Below are 18,263 nucleotides of genomic sequence, written 5' to 3'. Positions count from 1 at the left end.
TTTAATAACAAAATAAAATAACAGTAGAGCATGCCTGTCTTAGATCAGGCCAGAATCACACAGGGACTGCTGGGAAATGCTGAAATATGTGGGGAGAGTTTGCTCTGGCAGCGGCGGAATTTGGAGAAATTAAATCCCGAGTATTTTTCAGTAACTATTACAAGTGGTCGCAGCACATTTCATATGTTACTGTAAGTGTTTATAGCTGTGAAAAGTATGATCTGGTTTGAATATTTGGTAGGTTAAAAGCTGTAAGCCTGATGGCCGGCTATTCACCATCCATCCATCGTCCATCTACTTTAATTGTCATTTTATCCTTTATTGTTTATTTGAATCATCATTACCACAAAACCCATCTGATAATTATTATTCTACCCTTAATGGAACCAATTAAAACACAACCAAACAAATCATGAGCAAATGGTAAACAGTAGTACAATTTGCAACATATAAAAATCACAAAGCGTGTGGTAGATTGTGATTGTGTGTTGAAGGAGTGTGAATTCATTTTCCTACTTGTTCTCAGTCCAAGCCCATGACAGCGGCCCACAGCCTCTGACAGCCACCGCGGTGGTACGCTGCTCTGTGCTGGATGTGAACGATAACCCTCCAGAGTTCATGCATTCATCCTTCCACGTCAGCCTCCCAGAAAACCTGCCCCCAGGGATCGTCCACACCGTCCAGGCCTCTGATCCAGATCTGAAGGAAAACGGAACCATAGACTATTCAATACAGGGTAAGAAGTTTTTTTTTTTTCTTTTATGTTAGTTTTGAATTTTATGCTCAAACAATGTGCAAGCTATTTATTAGGAACAGCTGTTAAAGTGTAAAAATCGTTAAAATACTAGGGGACGTACTTTCGTTGTGCATTAAAAGTTACTTTGTTTTTTTATGTGAAAAAAGTGAGCATATCAAAAACAGCCTTTCTGACTAATACGATCATGAAAGTAAAATACATTATTCCTAAGATCTCATTAATGACATGATGCACACAGTTAAGTAGAAATAGACAGGGAAGAGAAAATGTGTTTTTATGTGGAACCAAGTTCACACATAAAATAGGACAGTAGAGACGGTCCAGTGCCACTTTATACGTCAGATACTTAAACTGATACTACAACACAGAGTATTTGCTGCTACCATTATCAACGTGGCACCTTTTTGTCTCCACTCTGGAGTTAGAACAATAATGAAATTCAAAATAATACTGCATTAATGACAACGTGCATGTACATGCACCACATGTACTTTCACTGGATGTACTTTTCCTAATGAAGCCATCTGAAAAAAAAATTTAAAAAAAATGTTCAAACTCTGTACCAATACTCTGTGCCCCTAAAGGAAGAAATAAAATAGACCACAAGTGACTCATGTTATGCAATACAGCTGCTGCTTTTCATTTAGAAATTTTTAAACTCACAGAGCTTTAAACAGCGTTTAAATTAGTCAGGCAGCACCGTTGAAAACATTAAAACACTTAAATTAGAGCATGGCAAACAAGTGAAAAATACAATTTCACTTCGGATGGTGAATTAAACACCTCACACTTAATCTAAACCTAAATGAAGATAATAAAAAAAGCATCAAAGTAAAGTGCAGCACAGTAGGTAAGACATGTTATCAGTTAGTCCTGTGGAAACATCAGGGCTGCTGCCGCCCCTTTAGGCACCAGTTGTTGAACAAGTTACACTCGGCTGCTGCACATTTCGCTTTTCTTTTTTTTCTCCTATGGTAACTCAACACAGATGACATGATAACGGACCGATCGACTTTCACTCTGTTCTAGCTCTTGTTTACATGACACGTTCAGCAGCAGGAGCAGGGCCTCTGTTCACTGCATGTAAGACCAGTCAAGCATTATGTGTTAACCAACAAAGAACGGAGACAAAACAGTACTGCGGGATCACACGTACAACCCTTAGTAGACTGAGCATTGGCAAAGGCCCATAATGGAACAAGTGTGCTTCACATTAAGGTGAATATTTCAGAAATAATAAAACAATTATAGCGAGCACACTTCCTGGGCGCTGCTGGTTATGCAGCTCATATAGACATCAGTCAGGGAGGTGAAGTCATTTTGAGGAAAAGGCAGACAGTGGAACACATGTTACTTCTGTGTTTGGCATGTGGTACAGAGAGAAGAGAAATGATGGCCCACTTACAGATGGCAAGACAAATGATAAATGACAGGGACGTTGCGGAATGCAGAGGGATGAGACCATGGGATTCTCCCAGAGGACATACTTTACTTGAAGCCAAAAACAAATGAGCACAAAATGGCTGAAAGAACTATTGTGAAAACCCGCAGTCATCACCTCATGAAGAAGAGAGTAGCTGATTCTTTAGTTGTTTTTAAAATTCAAACTAACCTTTAATTTGTTAATTCATTACTGTTAGCAGCTCTTTAAAGAGTGTCATTGTGACACAGCACACCACTGCATGTGGCCTCTGCTTTCAACCCATCACCAAAGTGAGCAGGGGCAGGGGTGGACTCAAACCTGATACCTTCCAGACTCAAGTCTGAGTCCTTAACCACCAAGCCACCACTTCCCCGTGGTCTCTTGACCCAATTTGACCTAATTTGTTTATTTAAACACTTCTGTTCCAAGATAAACAGATGGAGAGTGGTTAGTGCTCTCACTGTTTGGGACCCCCTAGTGGTTACTAATGATCCTTCTGTATGGGGTTTGTATGTTTTGCAAACTGTGTTTTCACCACCCAACTGCAGCACACTGGTCACACAGGTGCAGACATTTATTAAAAATTATTATGGTCACACAGGTGCAGACATTTATTAAGTTATTAAGTCCAAAGTTAAATCTGGTAGTTAAAGCTAACTCGACAGAAAAATCTCTAAGATACAGACCTGGAGTTCAGGAACAGGAAGGAACCACAACAGTGACAACAGGAAACACAATGACCTGACAGAGTGAGGGATGGAGGTGTATATACCCAGGGCACCAGGAGAGACGAGTGAGACTGATTGACAGGGAATCACAGGTGACACAGGTGAGGGTGACAAAACTAATGAACCCAGGAGAGACAGACAGAAGGGAAGAGTGACAGACAGACAGGTTTAGGCTGAATGGAGCCTCTAAACTGACCGTATAAAATACACAAAATAGACCAGTGTTTCCCAAACTTTTTTCTGGGGACCCATATTTTAAAAGTCACAAACCTTTGCGACCCAAGTCAATAGACATTATTCGTAAACTCCTGGGAAACATGATGTGAGATGACCCAAAAAAAACCTCTTGTGACCCACCTAAGGGTCGTGACCCAGTCTTTGGGAAAGGGTGTAGCTGGTATTTGCCTGATGGCTGCTGGGCTTGGTACCAGCTTCATCAGCTGTGAAGAGGACTGGATTGTAGGAGATAAATGAAAGCATGGATGAATAAATAAAACACTGCATTACATTACACTCTCTGATGTTTTTAGGGGAAGACTACGGAGGTCGTTTCACCATCGACATCCACACTGGCTCCGTCAGCACCACACAGGTTCTGGACCGTGAAGAAAAGAAGAACTATTCACTCATCATACAGGCTCGGGATAACGGCCCAGTCCCGCTCACTTCATCCACAGAACTCCTACTGGTTCTGCTGGACCAGAATGATAACGTTCCTTTATTCGCCCAGATGAGCTACCACACCTCCGTCAGCGAGGGCGTACCTGCTGGAGCTGAGGTCCTGCGTGTCACGGCCTTTGATCCAGATGAGGGCTCCAACGGTGACGTCACCTATTCAGTGACAGACGACAACAGCCAGGGGGCGCTCTTTGTGGACCCGTTCACGGGGGTGATCTGCACCACCAGAGCTCTGGACAGGGAGACCAAGGCTCAGTATACATTAAAGGTGGTAGCCACAGACGGCTGCAGTCAGGGGCCACAGAGCTCAGTGGCTCATGTCACCGTGGAGGTGGAGGACGTGAACGACAACGTGCCTGTGTGTGATCAGAATCCCATCAATGCCTGGGTATCCTTGGTAACGCCACCACACCAGATAGTTACAACCGTGAAGGCCAGTGACGGCGACCAGGGTGAGAACGCGACGTTACACTACACGCTGTCCACTGACGACGACGGCTTCGTCATCGATGCCGAGTCTGGAGAGATCTCACTGAGGAGACGAGTCACAGCAGAGTTCTCAGGGAGGAAGCTGGAGGTCATGGTTTCAGACGGAGGTCGTCCTGCGCTCACCTCCGCCTGCTTGGTTTTCGTTCACCTGAAGGGGGAACATGAAGGACTCCAGTTCACAAGCAAAGTGTACAACGCCACCGTGGAGGAGAACAGTGGAGCAGGTAAATCTGACACGTTGTCCAAACGTCATTTTAGCATCTGTCAAGGAATACAGGCTGTGATATAAGTGGATTTGATGTTCTTTTAAAATGGTTTTTAGGTAGGATTATAATCTGGGATCCTTCTGCCAAAACAGCGGTTTCCAATAATCTGATTTGTACTTAAATGACGACATGAGGTTAGATGTCGACTAATCACAATTCTCTTCATTACATCAACATTACTTATTATGACAAAAACAAATTTATGTCATTATACTGTGTATGACATTTTTCTGTGTATTGCTGCCCCACATTGGTGAGGTTTGTCTGATGCAAACCAGGCATCTGACCTGAAATTGAAGCCTTCAGCTCGTCATTGTGATGGTATTTAAACTTGGAGTATTTCAGTGAAATGAAAACCCTTTCCCTTTTTTGAATAAAGATCAGTGGGAAATTTGAAGCAATAGCTGTGAAAGAGTGACCAGCTAAAATCATATTATATAGGATAGTTGATGAGATTATGCTTTTACATTACATTATGATGAGATTATTGGATTATTTTTATCTGAATCCTAACTTTAATTCTCATTTTATACCAACAACATTTTTAGACTTACTTTCAGGTTTTCTTTTTCCAGGCGCCTGGATCACCAAAGTGGAGGCCAGCGATCCAACCATCGGCAGACAGAGGATCACCTACAGCATATTCAGTGGCAACGAGAATCACATTTTCTCCATTAGCGGCCACACAGGCAAGAAACATGGGGAATTTTTGCAAAATAACAACAGACAAAAAAAAAACAGACAAAAAACACAATTGCTTTTTATTGTTCTTTCATCTGTGAAGCCAATGTTCAGCAATTGTGACTGGAACACCATGCCTTTATAATTTGAATTATGCAAGCAGCACAGAGGCTCTTTCACTCGTGCATTTTATTTTCCTCAAAGGTTGCCAAAAAATAACTTGATTTCAAAAGCTCACCATTGTTTATGGACAAAACAAGAGCAACGTCGGATGATTCATGTTTCCATTCTCTCTCTGTCTCTGTCTCTCTTTCTCCCTCACTCTTTCTCACTCCCTTTTCATTGTACTTTTAATGTCTGTTTTTTCCCCTCTCCTCTTGCCAGTCTAATTTAATCACATCCCCAACCGGACTAGTTTTTGGATTTTATATCAATATAATTAAAATTAGACACAGATTCTCGAGTACAAAACATTCTGAAGGACATCGTGCTGTTCCCAAAAACTTCATCCAAAAAGCAGAAGTTTGAAGATTTGTCGTCACACCTATGCATTGACTTATCCCACGTCTGTCTAATCAATGCTTCCCTTTAACCTCAGACAGTGATGAGTGGCGTTTGACCTGGTCTTCTCCTGCTCTGCAGGTGAGATCCGGGTACAGAGGGATAAATCCCTGGACTTTGAGGTGAGCCCTCAGATCCAGCTGGTGGTGCTGGCTGACAGTGGACTGCAGACGGCTCACTGTCGGGTTACCATCACCCTGAGGGATGTCAATGACAACTCACCGCTGTTCGAATACAGCAGTTACCGGACAGCTGTCTGGGAGGGACAAGTGCACAACACCTACATAATGCAGGTAAACAGTCAGTGTTGATGAGTTCTCTGACATAACACGGGCCGCAGCTCCTGTTAGGACTCAACTCCTCTGGACTGTGTCACAGGTGTTTGCTGTTGATGCAGACAGTGGAGTCAACGGACAGATAGATTACGCCATCACGTCTGGTAACCACAACCAAGCCTTCATCTTAGACTCGGTGCGAGGGATCCTCGCTACCAATGTTGTACTGGACCGCGAGATCACGCCGTCGTACAAGTAACGTATATCAGACATGTATATGTGTAATGTTGCAGGCATGGCATGTAGCCGTCGTACAAGTAACGTATATCAGACACGTATATGCGTAATGTTGAAATAATCTATCCATCCACCCATCCATCCATCTATCCATCCATCCATCCATCCATCCATCCATATCTGCTGGTGTAGTCTTTTAAATGCATGAGTTTAATAGGTTGATCTAAGTAAAGAAAAACATTTCAGACTGTAAACAACAGTTTCTCTGGACTGAACAACATCCATGAATCTATTCTGCACTGTTTCATAACAACTAAACATACTGACCATCTGTTCTTCATAAGAGAGGCTTGTGGCTATTATTTAGATGTGTGTGTGTGTTTTTGTGTGTTTGTACATACAGTATCTTTTGTGTGTCTTTTTTAACCCGTGCTTTGCATTAATTTAGGTGTGATCTCAAATTTCACTTTATAATTAGGTCCAGTCTTGTATTACTTTCCTTCTTTTTTTTTAAATTATTATCTTCCTTTTTTTCAGGCTTGTAATACAAGCAACAGACAGGGGGAACCCTCCACTCAGCAGCAGCACCACCATCAGGGTGCAGGTGGTAGACGTCAACGACAACAGCCCCACCATTCCTCCAATGGAGCCTGTGGTCGTAGCAGAAAGTAAGCTCTCACTGTCATGTATTTTACAGTCTTAGTCCATGTGTGTTCTTCATGTGTTGTTCATTTCTGCTTAGATCTGCCTGCAGGCTACAGTGTCACCCAGGTGAAGGCTAACGACGTGGATCTGAGCTCATACATCACCTACAGCTTTGCCGACAACAGCAGCGTCGAAGGCCCCTTTGCCATCGACCACTATACTGGTGTGGTGACGCTGACGCAGGCCCTGGACTACGAGGAGCAGAAGGAGTTCACCCTGACAGTTTGGGCTTTTGACTCCCTCCATCTGACCTCTGGGGAGGTCACAGTTCAAGTGCTTGACATCAATGACAACGCCCCAGTCTTCAGCAGGGTCTCCTACCAGGTTAGGAGGATATACTTAAAAAAATATATATATAAAATATATAATTATATATATATATATAGATATAATTAGAAGTAAGTCATTTGATGGTTTCATTATTTACTAGATATTAGAAAAGTAGCAAGTTCCTTAAAAAAAAATTATATCCTGGTCCTGTTGCAGGTTTGACTAATGTTCCCTCGTTTTTTGTTTTTTTTTTCAGGTGAAATTGTCTGAATCCGTCCCAGCTGACACGTTGGTGGTGTCAGTGTTCTCCACCGACAGAGACTCTGGAATTAATGGAAAGATCAGCTACAGACTGATCCAATCCCCATCACAAGGCTTTTATATTCAGCCAGACAATGGTAAGAAGATCAATATAGAGAATATACTGTAGACAAAAGCTGTGGAGAAGTGCTGTAACCAGAGGCAGGCTCTTCTGTTGGTGATATTACTTCCATCCCTGAAGGTTTTATGACTCATAACTCTCTGGTGGTCTGATTTTCATATTCATTGATCTGAGTCTCTCCGTTTCTAACAAAGTTAAACCGAGAATTGCCAAAGAAATGGGCCACAAAGGAACTGCTTTCTGCTTTCTAATGTGCAGCGCTGCGTCCAAGTTATAGGTTACTGAGAGTTTATATTCTGCTGCGCTGTAGTCTAAGTCTCCATGGATTTGCATGTTGAAGTCTGAAATGATGTGCATTGATGATGTCATGTCTTTTCTATTATCTATCTGAAGCCAAGAAACACAGAAAAGTTAAAGCAGATTTCTTCACTTTTGGCCATTTTCTTCTTCTTCCCCGTGAACAGATTCCTGTTTGTCTGCTATTTCTAAAGCAAACATCAGGCAAATCCAACTGCCACATTTTGCCACGGGCAGCACTGTGACCTGATTATTTGTTTTTTAGGGTCGGTTTTCACCAACAAACCTCTGGAGGCCGACACAAAGAGCCACCTCATCCATCTTCTGGTAGAAGCGAGAGATGGAGGCGACCCCGTGCACTCCACCGTTACCTCCATAGAAATACAGATTCAGGACGACAACGATCACGCGCCGCTGTTTTACCAGAACCTCTACGCTCTCGGCGTGGCCGAGGACACGGCCACAGACACCACGCTGCTGTCTCTGTCCGCAGATGACCAAGACTGGAGCTCTGAAAACACACACCTGGACTACGCCATCCTGGGAGGGAATGAGGAGAAAAGATTCTGTCTGGAAGTGAAAATGATTCAGTTGGAGAATCAGATAAAGAATGTGGCAAAACTCGTTCTGTGTCAGCCCTTAGACCGTGAGGTCAGAGACAGCTATGTGCTGACAGTCATGGTGTCTGACCGTGGAAGTCCTCCACTAAATAGCTCTGCGGTCGTTGTAGTGAACGTGACGGACTGTAATGACAACGCTCCGGTCTTCTCCAGTTCACAGTACTACGCAGACGTGAGTGAAAACAGTCCAGTAGGTACCACGGTGGTCCAGGTCACAGCACGGGATCTGGACAAGGGAACTAACGCCCTGTTGCGGTATGACATCATATCAGGGAACACCAAAGGTCACCTTAAGCTTGACCCTCAGTCAGGTCGTCTGGTTGTCAATCACGCTCTCGATTATGAGGAGGACTCTAAATACACCCTGACTATTAGAGCCTCTGACGGTGGAGAATTATCTGAAGACCATAACATCGCGTTTACAGTGGTCCACATCACCGTGTTGGATGAAAATGACAACTCTCCATACTTCATGTTCCCCACAGTCAACTGCTCGGTGTCAGAGAATCTGCCCGTTTTCACCCACACATGTTCAGTCCACGCTGTGGACAACGACCTGGGCCGATATGGCCAGCTCACCTACTCCATCTTATCTTCCTGCCTCATGGACTACGGCAGTGGCAGTCCAGACAGAAAGGACGCTTTTGGCATCGACTCTTTTACAGGACACATTCACACCAGACAAACGTTTGATTTCGAACGGGAGAGCGAGTACTGCCTCATAGTGGAGGCCAGAGACAAAGGCCACAGAGCCGTGACGGTGAAGGTTCAGGTGAGCATCAAGGGAGTGGACGAATTCAGTCCAGTCTTCACCCAGAAACAGTACCACTACACGCTGCCGGCGAACGTGCAGCTGGGGGAGACGGTTGGTTACGTGATGGCCATGGATCATGATGGTGGTGTGGATGGGATCGTGGAGTACTCCTTGGTGGACTCACCGCCTTTTTTCTCTATTAACAAAACGTTCGGTGCCATCTTTGTATCGGGGCCTGTGTTCCGGCAAAGAGGCCGTGGAGGTCGGGACACGGTGGAGCTGCTCGTGTCTGCAGCTAGTCCCAGACTGGGCTCCAAGTCTTCCACCTGCTCGGTGTTTGTCAACATCTCCAGCTCTGCTGAAGCGCTCACGGCTGTTCCACTGGACCGACGTATGCTCAGTCTGACCGTCTCGCTGATTACCTTCCTCGTTGCTCTTGTTATCCTGGTGGTCATGGTTCTAAATTACAAGATTAAAGACTCTGCAGTGGGGAAGTCGACTGCCACTGCCACAGCAGAGTCACTGAGAAGGACCAACAGTCGAATGGGAAGTGTCGTATCTCTACAGGAGATCAAACGGCCCAGCACCGTGATGACGAAGAGAGACAAGACAAAGACTTTCAAGCGCATAGACTCAAGTGTCCGTGGATCCGCTGAGGGTCAAACAGCTGAAGACCAGTCAAACAGTCACGCTGAGGGTCAAACAGCTGAAGACCAGGCAGTCTGATTACCTTCCTCGTTGCTCTTGTTATCCTGGTGGTCATGGTTCTAAATTACAAGATTAAAGACTCTGCAGTGGAGAAGTCGACTGCCACTGCCACAGCAGAGTCACTGAGAAGGACCAACAGTCGAATGGGAAGTGTCGTATCTCTACAGGAGATCAAACGGCCCAGCACCGTGATGACGAAGAGAGACAAGACAAAGACTTTCAAGCGCATAGACTCAAGTGTCCGTGGATCCGCTGAGGGTCAAACAGCTGAAGACCAGTCAAACAGTCACAAACTGGTCACCCACCACCCCTACAGTCAAGTAGACACATCTGTAAAAGCCAACCGAAGCGCGAAGGTCTCAGATTCAGCCTCACCTGCTGACCTCTGCAGCTCAGGGGAATCAGATGCAGAACATATTTTATCAGGTACTAAATGTTTTGTTGCAGTGATGGCCAGCACAGAGAGTCTCCACACGTTTAAAGAGGAGGGAGGAGGCGAGGAGCTGCTCCCTGCAACTCTGAGAGATTTTGAGGAGGCAAGCATGGCTACCAAATGTTACCCCTGCACCTGTGAAGTCTGTGTCTTCGCTGATCCTGACTCCTCACTGTTGTGTCCAGTGGAGCAGGGCAGCTGCGACTGGCACCATTTATTGGACTGGGACCCACGTTTCCAGACGTTAGCCCATTCGTTTACAGACCTCGAGATGCTCCAAGATGAGGAGCTGGAAGGAGGCCGTGAAGACTTGGCGGCAGAGTCGAGCTGTCTCATGTACCCACCGGCTTTAATAATGGGTGTGGCTCGGAGCGGCATCAGGACGGAACCACCAGAGAACCTGAGACGAGTGCCAAGTCTGAGCAGGAAGAATTCTCGCTGCAAATATGCATATTCACCCTTAACCAGGAGCAGAGGATTAACTCCTTCAGCGATGACACCAGCTTCTACCCTGTCACTGTCCTCTCTCACAATGAGGACCCCTACTGCATCCCCAGTGGTCTCAGAGACCGGGGTTGGGAGCATCAGACTAAAGTAACAACCCCTCACTGCATGTTGCACGTGTTTGAAAGTACGATTTAATGGAGCTTTTTTTTTTAATTAGCGCTGCACAGTGTAGCTCGAACTCAAATTCAACATAAAATAAATAAAAACATCAGCAGCTTTTAGGCTGAAACAATAATGTTCCACACTTCATTTATCATCGTATCTCAGTAACATGGTTTTATGGTCCTGACTTAATCAAACACACAGAATTATTGAAAGAAATGTTTTTCAATGTTTTTTGCTCCCCCTTATGGATGATAATGTACTTTCAGCCTAGTTTACTAATGACACTTTGGTTTGATACAAACCTTACATGTATTAATGAGGGGAAACCGTGTTGTAATAATGTTAAAATAATATTGAAAATATAAATATGTCTTTTTTGGTAATGTCATATCTTATAATAAAACTAATGGTTTGGACTTTTTATATTTTTTTATTTTTCCACCACTGTGTTAATTTAAATACTTTACAAGTGAATAGCTGTTCCCAAATAGCTGCTCATAATACTTTGAAGATTCTATTTGTGTGCAACAATACTTTCAAATATATACTGTGTATAAACAGAGACAGAAGGCTGCTCTACACATGGTTGTTTACCATGTGTAGAGCAGCCGTCAAATAAACCAAAACCTCACCTGTTTACATATGGATCTTCACATTACACCTTATCCAGCTTGTTTTCTCCCTTCGATGTTTACTTTCAGAGGAAGCTGCAGAGACTTTTGGCTTCCAGAACAGTGACCTGAACACCTAAGAATTTTGGCTCCTACAAGAACAATAAAGAAACACAGAACTTCAGTCAAATCTCAGAGGGTTTATAGTAAAAAAACAAAACAAAAAAAAAACATGCTGACTTCAGGCAGGATGTGAGTCGAGGAAAGTGAGAAGTTAAAAGTATTTATCAGATGTGATATCAGGAAGGATAATAAACAGAATGATAAATGTCTTGTCATTTACTGACTTAGTTTTTGAAGCCTGTATGAAGCAGTCTATTAATAATGAGCTGATGTTTGATTTTTTTCCCTATTAATAATGAGCTGATGTTTGATTTTGTTTTTTCCTCTGTTCTGGTATCACTTACTTTTACCTTTTGAATCACAATTTCAAGGTGAGCTCACCATGTTCCCCCCTCCCTGAAGTGTCTTTACCTTCACACCAAAAAAGAAGAGATTACCATCTAATAGTCACTCGGAGGAAGAGGCGTAGTGACAAATAAAGAACAGCTGTTCTCTCATCCTCTCTTGGATTTCATACTCAACCAAATTCACATTCTGAGGAGACAAATGTACTATGAAGTGGCGTCTGAAAAGTTGTATCGTTGAGATGGGAAAGAGAGAAAAAGAAAGAAAGAAAGAAAAGAAAAGAATAAAAGAAAGAAAGAAAGAAAAGAAAAGAAAAGAAAGAAACTGTGACTCCGCTGCATATTTGCAGCATGAGAGCTTGATTACAGCTTCTACCTGTTGCAAGTTAGGCTACAACAGCTCCTCTGAAGTCCCATGACATGAAAGATGGTTCAGATTATTGACTGAACACAGAATGGAAAATGAAAACAGCATGATCAGGTTATTCCACTGGCTTTGCATCTTCAAAGGAGCAGCCACTGAGCCTCAATGCATTTCTGGTAACAATCGAAAACCCTATAGCGCAAAATGTTAAACTGTCAGGCACCGAACACTCACATCGGTTTCTGTTCATAATCATGTTTATTTATCCATTGATTGGTTTCCTGATTTCAATCATTTCAATCAGGGTCCATGTGATTTTGGACCGTGTTGTGCGGACCGGCTCTTTGTGTGGCTGATTGAACTTGGAAAACATTTGTTAACTTTTGCATCTTCCTTTAAACTAAAACAGGCATTTGAACCTATCACAACAACAACAGCAGCAGGCTCACATCGAGAGTTCTATCTTGGATAGGTGTGACGTGACGTCAGCCTGGGCCACACAGTAAGAGAACGGTTAGTGGTCCTGCCTTACAGTAAGTAGATCTGATACCCATTGGTAACTGATCCTCTGTCATTGGGGTTTTCTCCTGGCTCTACGGTTGATTTGTAAAATAATCATATTTAAAAACACGTTATTTACACAAACTGTTATTTCACCAAAGAATCTTCAGCTTAAAATACCAACTTCATAGGGAAGGAAATAAAAAGTTGAGACAGAAACCAAAGGACACATCAGAGAAACGACACCTCATTTGTCAGAACTGGACAAACGAATGGCCAAGAAACTCAACTATCACACCACTAACGTCGGCCTGGAACGCAACTGGACAAACGAATGGCCAAGAAACTATCCTCAACTATCACACCACTAACGCCGGCCTGGAACGCTGTTACCAGGTGAACAGGTTTAACTCCACAGTTCTCGTGGTGAACTAGAGGAAGTTGCAGACTACGTTTCCTGTTCTTAGTTGACAGGAAGTGCGTCCAGTGTTGATGAATGGAACCTAAATATTTAAGGACAAGAGCTTAAATCTGTTGCCTGCAGAGATGACCTTCTGCAAACCCTGCGTTGCTCTTGCCTTCCCGTCATCTCAAATCAGGAGGGTTGTTTTTCTCTGAGTGTTTTTTTTTCCGATGAATTGTAACCAAATGGACGTTTTCATTTTTTCTACAATTTCCTGTAAGGCCAAGACAAGTTTAAAAGCAACTTCCAGTAGATTCTGGGACATTCTCAGGTCAGACTGTCAGACATATCCCACGTACACAGTCGAGTGGATTTAATCCAATTTCTCCTCTCCTTTCTGATGAACTTTTTGGACCCTTCATCACTGTGTTTTTAATAGTTTACACTAGAGCTGATGCATTAACGGGCGGTCGAACAGGAGAGCCTGATAACGTGGCCGATGAGTGTGTATTTGCACCGAGCTGTAGTTTGAGGACGACCTAAACTGTGTGTTTGCATATGTGGAACATAGCAGGAAGAGAAATCATCAGCAGGCCCTTTGACTTTGTTTTTTTTTTTTTTTTTCTCCATATGTTTTTGAGTTCGTTTACTGTGTGTTGGTGAAAGATTACATCAACGTTGTCACGCAGAGAGCGTGCTTTGTGCTTCGTTGGCAAGCTGGCATCGGTCCAAGTGTGTGTTTTTTTTTCTCTTTCATTTTTTTTTTTTTACTAAATGAAGGTTGGCACATGTGGCCACAGAAGAGAGGGGAGGTAATCATCAGGATTTATTAATAATAGGCACCAATTTTAGCCCTTAATTACAGTGCAGATGTTACCCCACAGACATTTCTAATCTTAACAGAGAGATAACAATGCAGAACGGGAACAAGTAAACTACTCCGTGACCATAGTTTACCACTGTTTTTATCAAAACCACGTGTAACATCCTTTCTATGCTTTTCAGATGTTTGACAACTGTGTGGGACGACGTACGCCAGAGTGCATGGCGGTGCCTGTTTTCATGGAAATTAATACAGACATGATGTGGGCTCGTCCGAGACCCGACAAAAGAAGGGTTTGAAGTGACGCTGCAGGGCAGGACGTGGAGTTTAGAGTTTCTGAGCTGGCTTGTCGATCGTCCTCCTGCCTCCGTGTGCCTGGCAGCAGCGTCACCGCGAGTAACGACAGCTTCGTTAAACGATGGAACACACAAATCAGTCATCGGATTCTTCCACAGAGCGGGCCCGGCTGAGCAGAGTCAGGATGTGAAACTCTCATTCCAGCACACACACACACACACACACAATCAGGGGTTTCAGACATATGGATAGGAAGAGTGAGGAGAAGGGGCTTTGTTGTGAAGGAGGGTCAAACAGGCTCTGGATGTATGAAGGAGCCTCAAGCATCACATTTGGCTTCATTCACATCAGTGATGTTTTCTGACCACAATATACAAAACAGATGGAGGAGTATGATTCTTTTGTATAAACTCTGTGTGGATTAAGAAGTCGCCTTCTTTGTTCTTCTCGGGGTAATTAGTCTTTGCTCAGACGCCTTTCGTTATGTGGCAAATTCATCAATTTTTCAAACTGAGAAAACTTTGTTTTTTCGGGGGGGGGGGGGGTTTCACCATCGTTTTGTCATTGTCTCCTGTTGAGGCGGGGGCTCCTGTTACATTAATAACACTCCCACCTCTAACCCGTCTGTAATACGAGGCTACAACAGACTGGGCCACAGACTTGAATGTGTGAATGTCACCTCAACAAAAGTGTCTCTGGACGTGCGAAGCCGTCTCACACCCTCAGATGACCTCTGACCTCCCAGGAGAGCTGCAGGGGATGAAGTGTGCTCAAGGGGACCGGGCGCTGTTTTAGCCACAAGGTGAAAAAAAACAAAAAACAAAAAAGAAGAAGGCAGGTGTTCGTCCACAGAATCCTCCAGCAGCTCCATTATTAGAGGCCTAGTTCCTGTGTGATGGATGGCTCTTGTTGAGATGCCAGAGCCCTTTGGAAACAGAGTCCACAGCAGGGGAGCCACCATCTGGGAACAGAATGTCAAGGCCGGCCCCATGAGAAAAGATTTACGACCCAACCTCAGGTTCAGACAACTGTGTCTGACACGGCAGAGGTGACAGTGACAGCTTTCCTCCCTTCTAGTCCAAATAGAGTCCGTCCACTTTTGTCCATGGAGACAGAGGAGATTCAGACGTCCATACAACTTTACTGTGGAACTAACCATACGGTTGAAAAGTGATATTAAAAAGCTAATGTTAAATAAAGATTGTTGAAACCCTCAGACCTGTGTGCTGAGGGTTGCCGGTTGTGTAAAAAAAAAAAAAAAAAAAAAAAAAAACAGAAATGTAGTGATTTTTCTCTCACGTTACATCTGTACTCCTCGGCCAGCCCACCTTATGCTGCTGCCTCCTTGGGGCGGAGCAGTAGATATGCAGTTGGGCTTCATCTATAATGCAGTCCCTTCCACAGGACAAATGACCTATTTCCACGCCGCCCACCGCAGGAACACGGCCCCAGGGCGCTGGGCCCGTAAATCAGCGACCGATTGTTTCATTGCGTACGGTTCAAAGACGGACGGACGGATGGTCAGAGGTGGTTTAGTCCTTTCATGTCTAAGGAGGGATGACCTAAACCTGCTTCGCTAACGGTGGTTATTTGCCTCGTTATGAATGAGCTCGTGGACCCTGCTATTGTTGGTCCCCCGAGCCAAGGTTAAACCACTTGACCTCTAATTTCTCTCCTTTTTCTTAAACATAATTACAGATATATTTGCGGTGAATACATTTCAATGATGAGTGATTTAATTAAACGATACATTTTTCTACTTATAACATAAGAACCACAAAATATGAGAACGGATTTAGTGGTTCCCAAACTTTCTTTTAGCGCCCCCTTGTTGTAGAAAGGACCAGTGTCAAGGCCCTACTTTGGGGTTTATTTTTTTTCTTTATTGATAGCTGCGTAAATATACTGTAAATCATATTTTATTTATCTGCTACATCAGTGTTTCCTAAACTTTTTTTTTTCTGGGGAGCCATATTTTAAAATGCACAAACCTTCGTGACCCAAGTCTATAAACATTATTCATAAATCACAAAATAAAGGTGTACTATAAAGGTATTTTATTGTTGACCGAGTGATATCCGAACTATTAATTAATTAATTAATTAATTGTTGCGACGACCCCCAAAAAAATCACTTGCGACCCACCTGAGGGTCGCGACCCAGTCTTTGGGAAACAGTGCTCTAAGTGTCCTGCTGCTTCCTGAGCCACAGTCATGTTCACTAATGGCGTATAAAAAATTGTCGACCTATTTGATCCTTTGATCCACAGAAACAGAGGCAAACACCTGACGTCAGAGGCTCGTCACTTCCTGCGGACTCGTCAGCCACTCAGCACACCTGGGCTGAATTAGAATAAATATTATATCTGAGCCTCTCTACACTGGTGGTGTAATTTCACCGGGCACACACAACAGCTGTCATAATAACACACACTGTCAGGCTAATGTTTTGGTTGGAACAGTGTAAGCTGTGCCCCCGCTGTTACCATCAATCTGAGATTTGGAGGAAAAACGTAACGAAGTGGCACGAAGAGCGATAAGTGCGGCTCTGTTTACGCTCCCGTCGTGTGCAGGGGTAGTTTGTGGTGAAGTGATGTTTTATCAATCTGAGACTACGACCCGGAGCAGAAGCAGAAGCTGTTGTTGTAGGAAGCTGGAGAAGCCCAAGGCGTTAAAGGGAAACCATCTTTTTTTTTTAATGTCTGGCTATATGCGCCCCCCAAAGACTCTGGTCGTTTTCTGCCCCCTCTCAGCAGGACTCTGCAGGTTAATGTGAACAGCCGCCGGCTTGTTCCATGTTTGTCTGCACACATGGGCTAAAGACACGGCGTTGGTGCGCAGAAAAATAATAAAGAGCGCGGTGATTCCCTGTGACGGCATTCAGGCTTCTTTCCTCCATCACCGCTGCAGGAGAACCCACTTTTTAACGAGGCGCTCATTAAATAAAAAACACAGTCTCTTTACAGTCGGTACTTGGCAAAAATGACAAAACCTCATGTTCATACGAGGCAAAGGAGTACGATCTTAGAAAATGGCTACAAAACAAACATGGCAGCCAGGAGAAATAAACGATCAGATGTAAAAAAATGAGTTGATTAGTTAATTACACTCCGCCTGTTGATTTTCTAGAGGGGGGGGGGCGTCCAGCTATATTGAAACATTTCATGTTTCCATGGTGAAGGCCAAGAAAAGAGCAGAAGAGAGTTCATGGTTTCAGGCGCTGGTTCAGGTCTTTACAACAGACCAGATGTCAGGTTGAGTAACTTATGATTCAATTTACAGGAAAGTAGATAATAAAGTGTGACACGACCACACAGTAGGAGCCTGGCTGCAGGTAACTTCAGAAAGTGTTGCCTACGTCCTCGCTGTCTAAGCAGTACAGTGTGTGTTCCGTCTGATGTCATACTTTATTTTCAGGTTTTCTCTTTATCCAATAATAATGGACAAAATGAACTGAGCTGCTCAGAGAAAAAGAGCTGAAAATAAGGACTGTCTTCCTAATAAGGTCAGGCTAATGTTACAAATTACACCGTAGGCTAATTAGCGGTTTAGCTCTACTCACCTACACAGCCGTTTGAATCTTCTGTGATGGAGAGGTCCTCGTTTGTCCTATTAACACAAAAGTACCAGATACAACTTAGAAAAAAGACCCAAAACTAAGGATCGTGTTCCTAATGTCGTCAGGCTAATGTTTGACGACGTTATGAATTACACCGTAAGCTAATTAGCGGTTTAGCTCTACTCACCTACACAGCTGTTTGAATCTTCTGTCCTCATTTGTCCTGTTAACACAAAAGTACCAAATAAAACTGTTGGTCAAAAAATTACAAGACAAATTGAAAATAAATATTTATATATGACAGGTATAAAGCTACGCTCTGTAAATAATCCATTCAGGTCCTAACACTTCAGTGTGTGTGAG

At 43.6% G+C, this 18,263-nt stretch overlaps 1 protein-coding gene and 2 long non-coding RNA genes across 4 annotated transcripts in view; 1 reads left to right on the top strand and 2 right to left on the bottom strand.

Annotated features, from left to right (window-relative positions):
• Positions 1-3,213, bottom strand: part of LOC112487479 (uncharacterized) — a 6,080-nt gene extending 2,867 nt beyond the window's left edge. The window contains exons 1-2 of the long non-coding RNA XR_003050588.1: positions 2,867-3,213; positions 517-699 (exon numbers count right to left, since the gene is read on the bottom strand). This is a non-coding gene — a long non-coding RNA (uncharacterized LOC112487479). The remainder of the gene's footprint in view (positions 1-516; positions 700-2,866) is intronic.
• The window catches only part of dchs2 (dachsous cadherin-related 2), a 22,699-nt gene extending 11,187 nt beyond the window's left edge, over positions 1-11,512 (top strand). The window contains exons 12-21 of the mRNA XM_025058571.1: positions 527-736; positions 3,439-4,299; positions 4,917-5,030; positions 5,665-5,876; positions 5,962-6,113; positions 6,633-6,763; positions 6,838-7,124; positions 7,327-7,468; positions 8,015-9,609; positions 9,903-11,512. Of these exons, the coding sequence (XP_024914339.1) occupies positions 527-736; positions 3,439-4,299; positions 4,917-5,030; positions 5,665-5,876; positions 5,962-6,113; positions 6,633-6,763; positions 6,838-7,124; positions 7,327-7,468; positions 8,015-9,609; positions 9,903-10,862 (4,664 nt within the window). The 3' untranslated portion in view covers positions 10,863-11,512. The remainder of the gene's footprint in view (positions 1-526; positions 737-3,438; positions 4,300-4,916; positions 5,031-5,664; positions 5,877-5,961; positions 6,114-6,632; positions 6,764-6,837; positions 7,125-7,326; positions 7,469-8,014; positions 9,610-9,902) is intronic.
• Positions 4,087-18,263, bottom strand: LOC112487480 (uncharacterized). Of its 2 annotated transcripts, none has more exons than XR_003050590.1 (5): positions 18,088-18,263; positions 17,904-17,950; positions 11,509-11,639; positions 4,896-4,974; positions 4,087-4,223 (listed from the first exon to the last, which is right to left on the bottom strand). It is a non-coding gene; the product is annotated as an uncharacterized LOC112487480 (long non-coding RNA). The 2 variants fall into 2 exon arrangements; XR_003050589.1 differs by having other exon boundaries at positions 4,209-4,336.

The sequence above is a fragment of the Cynoglossus semilaevis genome, chromosome 9 (assembly GCF_000523025.1).
Source record: "Cynoglossus semilaevis isolate Cse_v1.0 chromosome 9, Cse_v1.0, whole genome shotgun sequence".
Lineage (NCBI taxonomy): Eukaryota > Metazoa > Chordata > Actinopteri > Pleuronectiformes > Cynoglossidae > Cynoglossus > Cynoglossus semilaevis.
Note: the sequence above shows the minus strand (reverse complement) of the source record. Positions and strands in the feature narration are given on the sequence as shown.